This window comes from Hydra vulgaris, chromosome 12 (assembly GCF_038396675.1).
Source record: "Hydra vulgaris chromosome 12, alternate assembly HydraT2T_AEP".
NCBI lineage: Eukaryota > Metazoa > Cnidaria > Hydrozoa > Anthoathecata > Hydridae > Hydra > Hydra vulgaris.
The window spans coordinates 38442735-38457500 of NC_088931.1; the positions used below are offsets into that span (position 1 = coordinate 38442735).

The 14766-nt window shown below is 27.4% G+C and overlaps 1 protein-coding gene across 1 annotated transcript in view; it reads right to left on the reverse strand.

Moving 5' to 3' along the window:
• LOC100207720 (kinesin-2b) overlaps window positions 1–14766 on the reverse strand; it is a 79694-nt gene that overhangs the window by 33937 nt on the left and 30991 nt on the right. Inside the window, exons 10-14 of the mRNA XM_065813160.1 lie at window positions 10851–10948; window positions 9527–9575; window positions 5354–5444; window positions 3332–3386; window positions 2896–2978 (exon numbers count right to left, since the gene is read on the reverse strand). Of these exons, the coding sequence (XP_065669232.1) occupies window positions 2896–2978; window positions 3332–3386; window positions 5354–5444; window positions 9527–9575; window positions 10851–10948 (376 nt within the window). The remainder of the gene's footprint in view (window positions 1–2895; window positions 2979–3331; window positions 3387–5353; window positions 5445–9526; window positions 9576–10850; window positions 10949–14766) is intronic.

Here is a 14766-nt window from a genome sequence, read left to right on the forward strand (position 1 = left end):
TTGGTATTTATTGCTAATAGTTCTCACATTATCATTGGTATTCCTCTGTTGAAATAATATCAACACCCTTATTGAGTTCTCTGTTTTATGTCTTATTGGACTACCTTTTACCACTGACCTATTATAAAAACGTATATACAATATTGTTAAGTTAGTCTCTGAAATGCTTATTTCATGATGCTTGCCATTTTCTTTCTCCTGATACTTTATTTCTATAAATCCTTTATTTACCCTTGTATGAGTTATTGAGTTTTGTTTGGGAATTCATAAGCCATTGAAAGCTCGAACTGTCACAGAAGAGAGATCATAATCAAGATCAGTTGCCTGTTTTAAGAGATCAATAAGCTTTTATAAAGACGGCAGTATATGGTTGTGTCAACAAAAAGAAACTAAAAAAAAAAGTTTTTTATTTACAGTTAACTAACAGAAAATAAAATCTTTAACCCTCTCTATCAAATTAAAAGAGATTATCAATCAAAAAAAGATGATAAATTGATTGTCAGAGAGTTTAAGTTCTTATACTCAAGATATAATTTTATAAGTTTGTTAATTAAAGACTTTAGTTATAATAGTAAGAAGACTTAGTTCAGCCTGATCTTAACTGAAGAGGTAATGAGACCATTTAAAAGAAATGGAATGTTAAACTTGCCTTTGTTAACAACATTGTTAAAGATTTTGCAAAAGTCTTTAGGACCTAATATCTGAGATAAAACACACGGTTTAGTAACCTTAGAATAATGGACCTTAACATCATTTTTAAAAGAGTTGCTCTTATAAAAAAAATTAAAGAAATAAGCATAATCATTTGATGAAGAAATGATCATTCCAAGAACAGAAAAAAAAAACCATCAAAATAATCCCAACCAGTCTTAAGATACAGGTAAGAATTGCGATAATAAATTCTGATTGAATTATCTATTATCTTGTACATCAGGTTAAATCAAGATGAAGAAGTACAAGGTAAAAGTTTTAGTGAGAACATAGCCACCACAGCCCTAGATCAGAACCAAAGGAGAAACTAAGGATAAACTAGGTTCGAAAAAAAAACATAAATCAAGGAGTAGGTATAAAGTAAAAAAAAAAGGTAAGTGATTAGGTTTTTTTGGAAAATGTCGCAAAAATAACTATCTAAGTAAGATAAGAGATTGAAAAAACAAAAAATTTAGAGTTTAGAGCCAACAGGGTCAGTGGTAATGCCTCAACAGGGTCAGTGGTAATGCCCAAGCCTCATAGTGTTATGAGCATTAAAGTCAACAATAATAATTTTGGATGTCAGATTGGTAACAATATTGAATAACAATAATCACAATATTGGATGTCAAATGAAAGAGAAAAAGCTTGGTCAATTTGATTTAAAAGAACGCCAAAAAAAATGCAGCCTATAGAAGGAAACAATGATGAACAAAAAGAATAACAATTGATTAAAAAATATGAAAACACAGATTAGTCAGAGAATTAAAACCTGATTTCACAACAATTAAAGAAAACAGAAAGATTGAAACAGTTTGTTGGAAATAATAGTTTTTTATGTTTATTATATTTTTTATTTTATGTTTATTATATTTATATGCCATAGTCATACTTTAAATTATTATAGAACTTGACTCATAATAGTGCATGACACTCTAAGCAATAAGCTATGCAGTTGCTTATTTATTGTGACCCACCACAGCATTTAAAAAACCATGCTAACCTAGAGACCTCAGAACCATTAAACTGAGTTTTTGAGCAGTACCCTTATTAAAAGATATAAGAAAAAGTTGCATATCAAAAAATTATATTTCTAAAGTTGTTAATATGAAGTTTTGACAAAATAAATTTAAATATAAAAGTATTTATATAGCGTAAACTTTTTTGATTTTAATTTTAAAAAACCAAAATATGCTTTAATATTTTTTCAACTATAACTTTAAAGTTTATAAGTAAAAAATTTAGAATTTGTGTTTTCTCCTCTATTTTTGATACATAAATATAAAATAACATTTTAACTAAAACTGAATTACCATATATTTATAAAAAAAAAAATTTTATGATAAAAATATTTGTCAATAATTTATATAAACAAAAATTTATGTTAAAAAAAGTATTAATATTTTAACTTTGATCTTATTTGTTTTCTATGTGTATCTAATTTGATGATGACATCTGTCACTAGTGTTTTGAAGAAAAAGTTGCTAAGAACATAAGAAGGGGTTGTGGACCATTTAATTTTTTTTTTCTAATAAAAGTACTCAAAATTATAAATACAGCAAAGATCTTTCCAAACTTTTTTTAAAAAAACAGTTCTACTTCTTCAAAAACTGATTACTGCACATTTTTTCATTTTTTCACTAATTTGAACACCTTTATCATTACTAATTTGAACACCTTTATCATAATTTATCATTTTTCAGGCTTTTGAAGAAATTTTGTAAAATTCAAATCTACTTCCAGAAGTTCTCTAATTAGAGCAACTAAATGCTCAACAGTTTTCAAAACAGTTGTTCTGTTTTGAAAATATGCAGAACATATAATAAAACTTTACATTGTTTTGTCTATCCTTGTTTGCCAACTACACTTTACATACACTTTGGAATGTAAACAAGGCAACCTGTCTATTTTAGTGATTCAAAAATACTTCAGATATCAAAACTCCTGTCAGACAAACGTCATTGCCACTTATGCTTACCCCATATTTCAAAACCTCAAACAATACTTCATGAAATTTCAATAGATATCAAAACCTCAAACAATACTTCATGAAATTTTAAACCTTTATTAAAATTTTGAGATGTATGAAACATAAGTGTGTGAGCATGGAAATAAATGGAACATTTTTTTTTAACTTCATATTTTGTTATAAAGTTTTTCCGGTTAATCTAAATTAAAAACTAACCAAAAAAGTATAATAAATACCTGATTTCTTTTAGGTATGTTTTGGACACTTTTTACATGTGACATAAATTGCAATGTAGCAAATGTTTCGGAAAAGTCCCCATCTTTAAAAAAAATAATATTAAAATCATTTTTCTTTAAATTTTTTTTTATGAATATTACATTAACTTAAGCATTAGATTACTTTACAAAATATTTCATAGTAAAAAATTATATTACATTAAATTACATAATATTACTTTATATTACATTACATTATCATTGCTTGAATATTAATACTATATCGTAAATATTTCATACTATAAAATAGTTAATTATATTACAGAATAAAAAACTCTGTACATTTCTTAATTAGACATTTTTGTTCTGATGAAATTACATTATAATAAAAAATATTATTCCATTATGTACAAGTATACTGTTACACAATTAATAATATAATACTAATTAATTTTACCTGATGGAGACACATGACCTATGAAAACTGTATACCCATTTCCTCCAAATGCCACCTAAAACACAACTAGAGAATTTAATTAAAAGATAAGTGAACTTATATTAAACTAAAACTACAAAGATAAAACGCTGCTTACATCAGTTAAACTATTGTTTTTTTTTATTTTAAATAAAATTTTATGTTATCGTTGTTTGTTTTTATATATTCTAATGAGAAATTTTAAATTAAAAATTTAAATCATAGAATTTAAAAAAAACATTAGTGAAATAAGGTTTTGATAAGCATATTATAAATTTCTAACATCAGATTTGGTTTGGTTAAATTTTATTATTATATAATATATAAATCCTATATATAATTATACTTTATAGCTAAAACCATTTGCTATCATTATCCTTTTAAAATTACTAATTTATTATGAATTTAAAATAACTAAAAACGCTAATGAACAAAAACTGATTATTTGATGTGTTTTTTTTATTACTGCATTTACCTCCCCAAAGCTGAGGACACTACTAGATTAAAGAAGGCTACTCTTTTTTATAATGTTACAACCCTCCTTCAATTCTTTACCTTCAAGCATTGTCAAACTCTAAACAAAATCTGTTGTTTTAATGTAGTGGCAATAGCACTTTACCTTAGTGGCATTACATGCTATAGTTCCACCTTTCTCGTCTCTAATTCAGACTTACCTCTGAAATGGAATGCATCACAGCACCCATATCTGGTTCATTGTCTCTGTTCAGAGACAAGTTCAGCATGATACTACCAGGGACATGGTGGGGATCGAAGTTGGAATTTCTTGATTACAAAGCACTCTACCAATACAGAATTTGATGAAAACAAAAGATAGTATATCAAGTAGTATATCACAACGATACTTAAAATTTATCCTGATAAATTACCTATTTATTTTAAAATGGTTTGGTAAAATAGTATGATTGAAAATCATGACAAATATATCATTTGCTTTTGCTAAAAATCTTTCTTACTTAAAAATATATAAAACATGAATAATACTTTCATCAGCTTAGAAAATCAATTTGTATATAATCATATAGTACAACGCAAATTAAATACTTAAAATTTATCCTGATAAATTACCTATTTATTTTAAAATGGTTTGGTAAAATAGTATGATTGAAAATCATGACAAATATATCATTTGCTTTTGCTAAAAATCTTTCTTACTTAAAAATATATAAAACATGAATAATACTTTCATCAGCTTAGAAAATCAATTTGTATATAATCATATAGTACAACGCAAATTAAATACTTAAAATTTATCCTGATAAATTACCTATTTATTTTAAAATGGTTTGGTAAAATAGTATGATTGAAAATCATGACAAATATATCATTTGCTTTTGCTAAAAATCTTTCTTACTTAAAAATATATAAAACATGAATAATACTTTCATCAGCTTAGAAAATCAATTTGTATATAATCATATAGTACAACGCAAATTAAATACTTAAAATTTATCCTGATAAATTACCTATTTATTTTAAAATGGTTTGGTAAAATAGTATGATTGAAAATCATGACAAATATATCATTTGCTTTTGCTAAAAATCTTTCTTACTTAAAAATATATAAAACATGAATAATACTTTCATCAGCTTAGAAAATCAATTTGTATATAATCATATAGTACAACGCAAATTAAATACTTAAAATTTATCCTGATAAATTACCTATTTATTTTAAAATGGTTTGGTAAAATAGTATGATTGAAAATCATGACAAATATATCATTTGCTTTTGCTAAAAATCTTTCTTACTTAAAAATATATAAAACATGAATAATACTTTCATCAGCTTAGAAAATCAATTTGTATATAATCATATAGTACAACGCAAATAAAATAGTATAAACAACTGTATTAAAATTGTTTTGATGAAAAAAAAAAGATGAAGAACAAAAAAGATGAAGAACAAAAAAGTTAAAGTCTTACAAACAAAGTTGAAAAGATTTTTGATAATAATGAATGTGCTTATAGCTCTAATTTACAAACCTGAAGTAGTTTTGTCAATTTTGATTCTTCATATGGTACAACTTTTGTTCCTTGTTTCAGTGTCATAACAACATTACGTAATGAATTTAGGCTGAAAATAATAAAATAACAAACCTGTTATGTGCACTTCTAAATCTATGTTTTTTAATTGCTAAAAAAATTAAAAATATGTGATCTTTATTTTAATTTTACTTTATTTAAGTTTCAATTTATTTTAGTTTCGATTTGCTTTAGTTTGGATTTATCTTACTTTAAATTTAAAACTAAAATAAATTTTTAATTTATTTTAGTTTTAATTTATTTTGATTTAAATTTATTTAAGTACATTGCAATTTTGCGTATTTTAGTAGCATTTTAGTCATTCTCTATATTTTGTATACAAAACGTACCACAATGTCTTGCATCTTAAAAAAAGCAATTCTTTAGTAAACTTATGAAGTTAACTTGGCCATTCAAATAGATAAATATATCTGACAGTCATTCAACAATTTTATTTTAAATTAAAATAATTAAATTTAAATTAAAACAATTAAATTTAAATTAAAACAATTAAATTTAAATTAAAACAATTAAATTTAAATTAAAACATATAATTTCTATTTTTAACATCTTCGCTTCCGACAAGGCTGCAAGCAACCACTATAAGAGTTGGAAGTTACTGGAAGAAAAAAGATGAAGTTTATAGAGCAAGATAATGATTTACAGACAACTTAGAAGTTTGTAAGATGAAGGAAACAAATTCCAAAGAATTGACATTCGAAGAAAAAAACTAGACAAATAAGAGTTTTTGGGGAGTTTAGGAACAGTCACAGTAAAAGGATGAGACTTAATTGAATGACAAGTAACATGAGAATGAATTTTAGTAGATGGCACAAAAGATGCTAGTTCTTTAGAGCAGTACCCATTATAGTATTTGTAGAAAAGAAAAAGAGAAGCAACATTGCGACGATGTGATAATGGTTGGAGGTTAACTGCAAGAACAGGTCCAACTATGTTTACAATGCATTTTTGTACCTTATCTAAAAAAGGGCGTCATTGGAAAATCCACCCCAGATATGGCAACAGTATTCCATACAAGTACGGATTTAAGATTTATAGAGTTAAGGAATAGAATCCGGTGTAAGAAAGTTTCTAGCATGATAAAGAGATGCAACCTTAGCAGATCCTAACTTTGCAATTGATTTGATATATGGTATCCAAGAAAGATTGGAAACAAGAGTTAATCTTAAAAGATGAAGGTAGATGATTCATCAAGTACATTACCATCCATATATAAAGGAAGATCAAAATTATTGCAATAACAATTTCCTGAAAAAAGTTGGGTTTATCTGAATTAAAGTTAACCAGCTACTGTGAGCCCCAGCTGTAGCAGAAGTGAGATCCTTTACAAGCTCAAATGCTCCGTCCAAGCAATCAGAGAGTGCTGGCTTCTTATCAAGACAAGAATAAAAGATAGTATCATCTACGAACGATGCGACCTTAGATGTGAGAATATCTGGAAGATCGTTAATGTAAATTAAAAAGAGTATAGGGCCATGGATAGAACCTTGAGGAACCCCTGAAGTTACAGGATATGAAGAAGAGTGCTGTTCATCAAGGACAACTTTTATTCTATGATTGGTAACAAAGGATTCAATAATCTTAAAGATGTTACCTGATACATTGTAAGAAGAAAGCTTATGGAAAAGACCAGCATGCCAAACTTTATCAAAAGCTTTAGAAATGTCAAGAGCGATGCCCTTAACTTCTCCACCTTTATCTAATGTACGCTAAAAATTATCGGTTATTACTGTTAGCAAATCAGCTGTAGAACAAGAAGATTGAAATCCATGTTGATGATCAGAAAGTAAGTTATTAGACTCAAAATGAGAGATTAAGTGTTTGTTAATTAAAGATTCAAAAACCTCACCTAAAGACAAATCTGAACCATACAAGAGAGGTGGAATAAGAGATTTGCCCTTAGTATTGATACTGGTAAACATTTTCCAGAAGTCACGAGAGCCTAACTTTTGAGATGAAATACGAGATTTTAAGCCCTGAGAATAGCGGGCTTTGGCGTTAGACAAAACTTTTTTACAATGGTTTCTATCAATAGTAAATAGACGTCTGTTTTCTGGATAATTATTTTGCTGATAGATATGGAAGTAATGTTTTCGATTGGAAATTGCAGCACCACAATGTGAGGGAAACCATGGAGAAGAGTGAGGCTTGACTTGTAATCGTCGAGAGGGAATAAAAGATTCCATGCCAGCCTGAATCCATGAAGTTATGTAAGAAGCACATTTTTCAGCAGAAAGACGAAAGATTTCTACCCAAGGCCCATTATGGAGAAAATCACAAAAAGTGTCCTAGTCAGCTTTAAGGTAGTTGTAAGAGGTACAATGATAGGGGGATTCTGATGATGAAGAAGAATGTGATAATAGTTTTAGATCAAACCGTGATCAGAAGCACCTAAGGGTGAATGTGGAGAGATTGAACACTGACTAGGATCAGAAGCAAGATATAAGTCGAGAAGAGAAGGTAAATGATTCGGATTGTCTGGAAAACAAGTTACAGAGTTTACTATTTGAGTTAGAGATTGATTAAGGCAAGTTGTGGACCTTAATGCCTCTAGAATTTCTGACACTAGAGCCAAGCCATTCAGTGTGATGAGCATTAAAGTCACCAACAACAACAATATTGGCTGAAGGATAAAGAGAAAGGGCTTGGTCCATTTGATCAGAAATAACATTGAAGAGAGTGCAGTCTTATGATGAAGGAGTGTCATACAGAACAAAGAGAAATGTGATAGATTGAAGTGGTGCTAAACGAAAGCACATAAAAGAATAGTTTGTGGATTCAAACCTAAATACAAATATTAGAGAATAATAGGTTTAGAGAATTTGGTGGTGACGATGGTTTTTTGGTTGATGGAATAAGCCTCTCTGAGAGCTATCACAAAGTTTGGGAAACCTGACTGGCAGCCAGCCTCAGAACCATAAAACTGAGTTTTAGAGCTGTACCCTCATCAGGAGATAATAGAATGAGTTACCTGTCATAAAAACAGAGGCACAAGCAAAACCCATGCATTGAGTCAAGAAGAACCAGCATTCAATATCCTAAACTGGAAATAATGCATTTTATATACATCTGCCCCAGCCTAATAGATGAAGATTTTAATTAAAACTTCACACAAAAATTTCTTGATGCCTATATTGCTCTCCCACCATCCAGTTTTTGTGATTAACCTGACCATGTATTATTATTGCAAGAGCTCTTCCAAATACTGTTTCAATGCCAGATTCATTCCATGATGTAAAAGACAAACTGCTATATATAAAAGTTATTGTATAAAATAATTATCTGCTTTGAATGCTTTACTTTGCTAATTGTTGCTCTAAACAAAATCCTGTTGTTTTAATAAGTGGCAATAGTATCTAACCTATGTGACAACACATACTATAGTTACCTTTCTCATCTCCATTTCAGACTCACCTCTAAAATAGAATGCATCGCAACTCACATCTGTGGTTCATTGTTCAACAGTAACATTCACTTATTGCTCCCAACTTAAATTTTTTACTTTTAATGCAGCTTTTTTTTACTGACTCTTTTTTACTCATTTTTTTAATGAGTTTAAAATTGTTCAAACTTTCTTTGTCACTTGATTAGCTTTTCTAGGCATATAATACTACATTTGTACATATTTCAGCTAATTCATGTTCACCTAAGCCATCACTTTCTTTCAATGGAGTTTTTTGAATTCTTGATACTACCTTTTTTTTCAATCAATTCAGCCATATATAAACTTTACGTTATTTAGTAACTTTATCATAACTTTCATCTAACGCTTTGTGATATTTATTTCGGTTTGATCAGAATGAGCTACTTGTAATTCATATATCAGCTATATAGCTACAGATAATTCATCAACCCACTCACTTTCATAAGTTGCCAGTAAAGTAGTGGCTTGAACTATAACAGTATTAAACAATTTCTCCTTAATGCAATCAGTGTTAAGATTGCTTTAGTAATCCAGTTAACCAAAGCAGCTGCTAACACAAATAATTTGAAAAATAAAGTTTTATTTAGACTTATTTTACTTAGACTTTACAGCATCAATATTTGATATAAAACAGTAGTGTGGTAAAAAAGTTATAATTTGTTAGAATAGATTGCTATATTACATATTACCTTTTTGATATGAATGGCGCATCTTCAGATTTGCTTGTATGCTCTGAGCCTATCAAATAATAAAAAGAACAGCCATGATTTATAAAAAATGTTTAAACTTGATTGAACAGAAAAATTAAGTTTTATAGAAAATTTACTAAACATTTTAATTTTTTAGTAATTCAAAAAATTTCCATTTTTCAGCCAAACAAAAGTTTACTTAGCTTACCTTCTGCTAGCAATAAAAATTTTACTATATAGTAGTTTTTGTTCCTGGAAATTGAAACTATAACAAAAAGTCAATTTCCTGTTGGTGTCTTTTGTTAAAATGATCATCTAATCATTAGAATTCACTGCTAATCATTAACTGAAAGCAAAAATATTTTGAATAAATCCATTCTGATTATATTTTCATTTGAATTTTTAGTGTTATTAAGAATATTACTTTTTTAAAAAGTTTTAATTTTTTTCCAAGAAATAAATTAAATGTATTTCCAAGAAATATATTAAAACTTTCACAAAAAGGATCTTTTATTAATCTTTTTATTACTATGGAAACACATAATGATGTCAATAGCCAATATCATTATTGTAAATAATAATTATGTAGTTTTTCTTTTTAAAATATTGTAAATGTGTGTGGTTCACCTTTTTGAGATGCCTGCTGTCAACTGATTTTAAAAAGTATTTTCATAAGCAATAAAGTCTTTGTTAACTAAAAGCATAAAGTATGGTTATTCTTGGTACCATTTACTAAAAACTATTGAAATCTTGTTATGAAATTGCTATATAACTGAATGTGATATCAAATATATGGAATGGGAAGATAATTAGTTTAATTAATTAGCATACTTGTATTTTTAGCAATTATCAACATGAAATAATGATGTATTAATAATCATTTAAAAAAATTAATGAGTGGGGTAAGGTTATTTGAAATGGTGAGGAGTAAAGATCTAGGATAACCAATTCGACCATGAACATTTTTACTAACTGCTAGTACACTGCTAATTTATCAAAAACTTAATAAAAAATAACATTATTGATAAGTAACAGAAATTAATAAAAAGAAACCCTTAGATTGATATTTTAGTAAAACCACATCATAGGAAAATTAATACTTAGAAAAATAAAATCCAAGCAATCTTTTAACAAAAAAACCTTTTAAAATTGTATTGTAAAAAAAAGAAAAAAAAATACATGCAAAATACTATCAACTAATACAAGGCCAAAACAGTAAGGAACAATGCTCATTAAAAATTCTATAAACAAATACTAATTATTAACTCACAGTTAACATATATATAAACTTCATATAAACATAATCTTATTATATACAACATACCAGCCAATTCTATGAAAGAGATAGTAGATTTTGTGCTTTTGAATTGGGAACCTCCTTTTGCTCTTTGTTCAATGTATATTGAAAAAACTGTTGTAGTCCTTTAAAAGTAAAAACTTTTGAATAATAATATTAATAACTAAAAAAGTAATATTAGCATACTGACAAGTAAAAGAAAATAAATTAAAGCTACTTTTAAAATTATATATACATATATATATGAATACATTTTAATAAGCTATATAAATAGTATGTCATATATATATATATATATATATATATATATATATATATATATATATATATATATATATATATATATATATATATATATACATTAACATTGAGCACTCTGTTTGTAGAATACACTAACATAATTTATATATATATATATATATATATATATATATATATATATATATATATATATATATATATATATATATATATATATATATATATACAGCGGGCAGCTAAATTATTAGTTACACTTGGATAAAAATATCATATAAACCATTATAAGCTCTTTTACGTATTATTATGTTAAATTTTTATATAAATACTAGTGCTACTAGCTTAAATAAATATATATTTTTTTAAAAGTAAAACACTTATTTAAACACTGTTACTATTTTTAAGCATTTATTTATAAAAACTCACAATACAAAATATTTATAATTATTTGGTCGGGCTGCCTTTTGGATCAATTACTACTTGTATCCTTCTTGGCATACTTTAGATGCAATTCTTTACATTCGCTTTTAATTCCTGAACACACCAATTATTATTTAGCATCTTTATGAGATATTTTTTGTTGCTTATAATTTCATGCCCAATTATTTGCTTTAAAAGTTCCTAGGCATTCTCTAATGGGTTTAAGTCAGGAAAATAGCCAGGCCATGGAAAAACGTAATATTTTTTGACTATAAATATCGTGTTGCTGACTAAACTTTATGACATTGGGCAGAATCATCCATGAAGATGCATTTGGGTAGATCAGGGAAACAATCATGTAACTTAGGAAGTAAATACTTTTTATTTTTATCTTGGTTTATCATCCCTTCAACTATATAAAAAAGGCCACTGCCCTTACCACTTATAACTGATCACACTATCACCTTTAGAGGGTGTTTTACCGTCTCCATAATACAGTCTAGGTTATATTTTTCTTCTTTCCTTTGTCTAAGAAAAGAAGACTTATCCAATAATATTTCAAATTGGGACTCATCTTAGAAACACACCTGAAAACAATTAAAAATAATAATATAAAAACTCATATAAATGTTTTAACCAGTGATGCTGTTGAAATAAACAATTAAAGGAGCATTTAATTACATTTTCCCAATCTATGTATGTAGGTGTTGTTTAAGTGAGGCGTTTTAACTTTATCGCTGGCATAAGTATAGGTTTCCTTGCAGGTCTGTAGCATTTCATAGCAACTCCAGTTCTGCTATTCAATACCTTGTAGTTTTGTTAGAAATACGGTAAAAGGCGTAATATGCATTTTTACCGCACTGCGGTAAACTACATATTATGCGTTTTACCGTATTTGCGTAAAATAGGTATTACGCGTTTTACCGTATGCGGTAAAAATGTGTATTACGCATTTTTACGCTTTTTTTATTACAGAAAACGATAAAATTGCGTAAAAACTTATTAAACTAGCCTTCTATATAAGCTTGACTAAAGTCAAGAACAACTAACAGTCTCAAAGTTCTTACTTCAGTGATCTGATTAGTATACTAAAACCACTACCAAATCAAACCATCTTGAAGAAACTTTCTCTTTGGAATTATTTTATCAAGCTTTACAGAGAAGAGGATAAGATCTCTGGCTCTGGCAGAAAATTAGGATTTGCTGAGTGCAAAATAAATAAATAAATAAATGCAAAAAAACGATTAAGCAGTCTCAAGGTAGCACCAATGGAGTTAAAGCTCACCTAAAGTATATGTTTTACTCATACTATAATTTAGTATATTTTAAACCAATGATCTTAAAATATAACTGGATAGCATATTCTATTGTTTTTTGGAAAAAAAATGGAAGCCAAAATTGGCCTCCCAAGATGGTGGCGATCAAAGCTTTTAGCAGGGAACGATGTACATCTTATAAGACTTTACAGTAATATGAAAGAGATAATTAAACAGAGTTTTGAAATAAAAACAAGACAATGAAATTTAACTTTTAAAAAGCTTAAAGAAATGTTTAAAAAAATTAAATAAATTAGATACTTGTTAAGTAAGAAATGTTTAAAAAAATAATATAAATTGGATATTTGTTAAGTCCAATTTACGATTAAAATAATATTTATGTATAACTTATGTACCTTTTAGTTCTTAGTTGCCCAATGCAGTGTGCTTGAAGGTTGATGACATAACTGCATGGTAAGCAGCAGTGGTGTCTACCTATAATTTTGACAAATTTTATATTTTCAATAACACAACATGCAGTTATGTTACTAACCTTCTACCACAAGCATTGGGTAGTTAAGAACTAAAAGGTACATAAATTATATAGCAAATGTTAACTATTTTAAATTTAAGATTTCTGCACAAGCAAACAAATATTTTTTCTTCACTACTATTAAACAAACTAAAATTAAAACTCATACTTAGTTTTACTGAGAATTTGTTTTTTATTTTATTATTTTTATCCTAAAAAGCAAAAAACAGAAAGTTAATACACAACAAGTTATTGTAAGAATATGTTTTGTTAAATAAAAAAATATTTATATTTGTATTTATTTAATTTATGTAAATATGTAATATTCCGTTATTTTTATGAAAAAAATCTTATGCTAAACAAAAATATATTTTTATTTGAAACTAATCAATATTTGAGCTTAAGATATAAAACTTGATTATCATCAATTTCTTAATTTTCATATAGCCATTACTTATATCTGCCGCCATCAACAAATTTTCTTGTGATTCATGTATTTATTTTTTATGAACTATCTACTACTGAAACGAATGTTTTCAGTAGGAGGTAGAACAGTTACTAATTTTAGGCATAATGTAAAACCAGAAAACTCTCTCTCTCTCTCTCTCTATATATATATATATATATATATATATATATATATATATATATATATATATATATATATATATATATATATATATATATATATATATATATATATATATATATATATATATATATATATATATATATATATATATATTATATATATATATATATATACAGTCATGGACAAAAGATTGCGACCACTGCGATTTTCGCATATTTTTTAATGTATTCTACTCTGAATTGCTTTTGGGCTACTTAAGTGCTACAATTTTGTACCAATTTGTGCTAATTGCTAATTAGAGTTTAAAATTGATGTTTACATGTTTATTTGTAGATATAACTGAAATATTTTTATCTGTCTTATAGAAATGTTCTCTTTTGGCTATCTGTCTTATAGAAATGTTCTCTTTGTACAAAATAAAGACCTGAGCTCGCTTTTCAGATGTCAGTTCTTTACCGCAATAATATAATTATCGCGGTAAAGAACTGACATCTGAAAAGCGAGCTCAGGTCGTTATTTTGTACAAAGAGAACATTTCTATAAGACAGACAGCCAAAAAGCTCAGTATTTCACATTCCACTGTTGTAGCTACTGTAAAGAGAAATCAAGAGCTGTAAAGTTTTAAATCCCGTTCACGCTCTGGGCGCCCGAAGGTTACAAGCAACCGTATGGATAATGCTATAATAAAGGCAGAAAAAAAATCACCAAGAGCATCCTCAAGTGCCATTAGAGGCAAACTGCCTGGATCACCATCCAAGAAACCAAACAGTCGGACAATACGCAGACGATTATTAAATGCAGGCTTGAAATCTTACCAACCAGTACGGAAGCTGAAGCTTTCACCAAAGAATATTCACGATCGCATAGCCTTTTGTCAGAAGTACA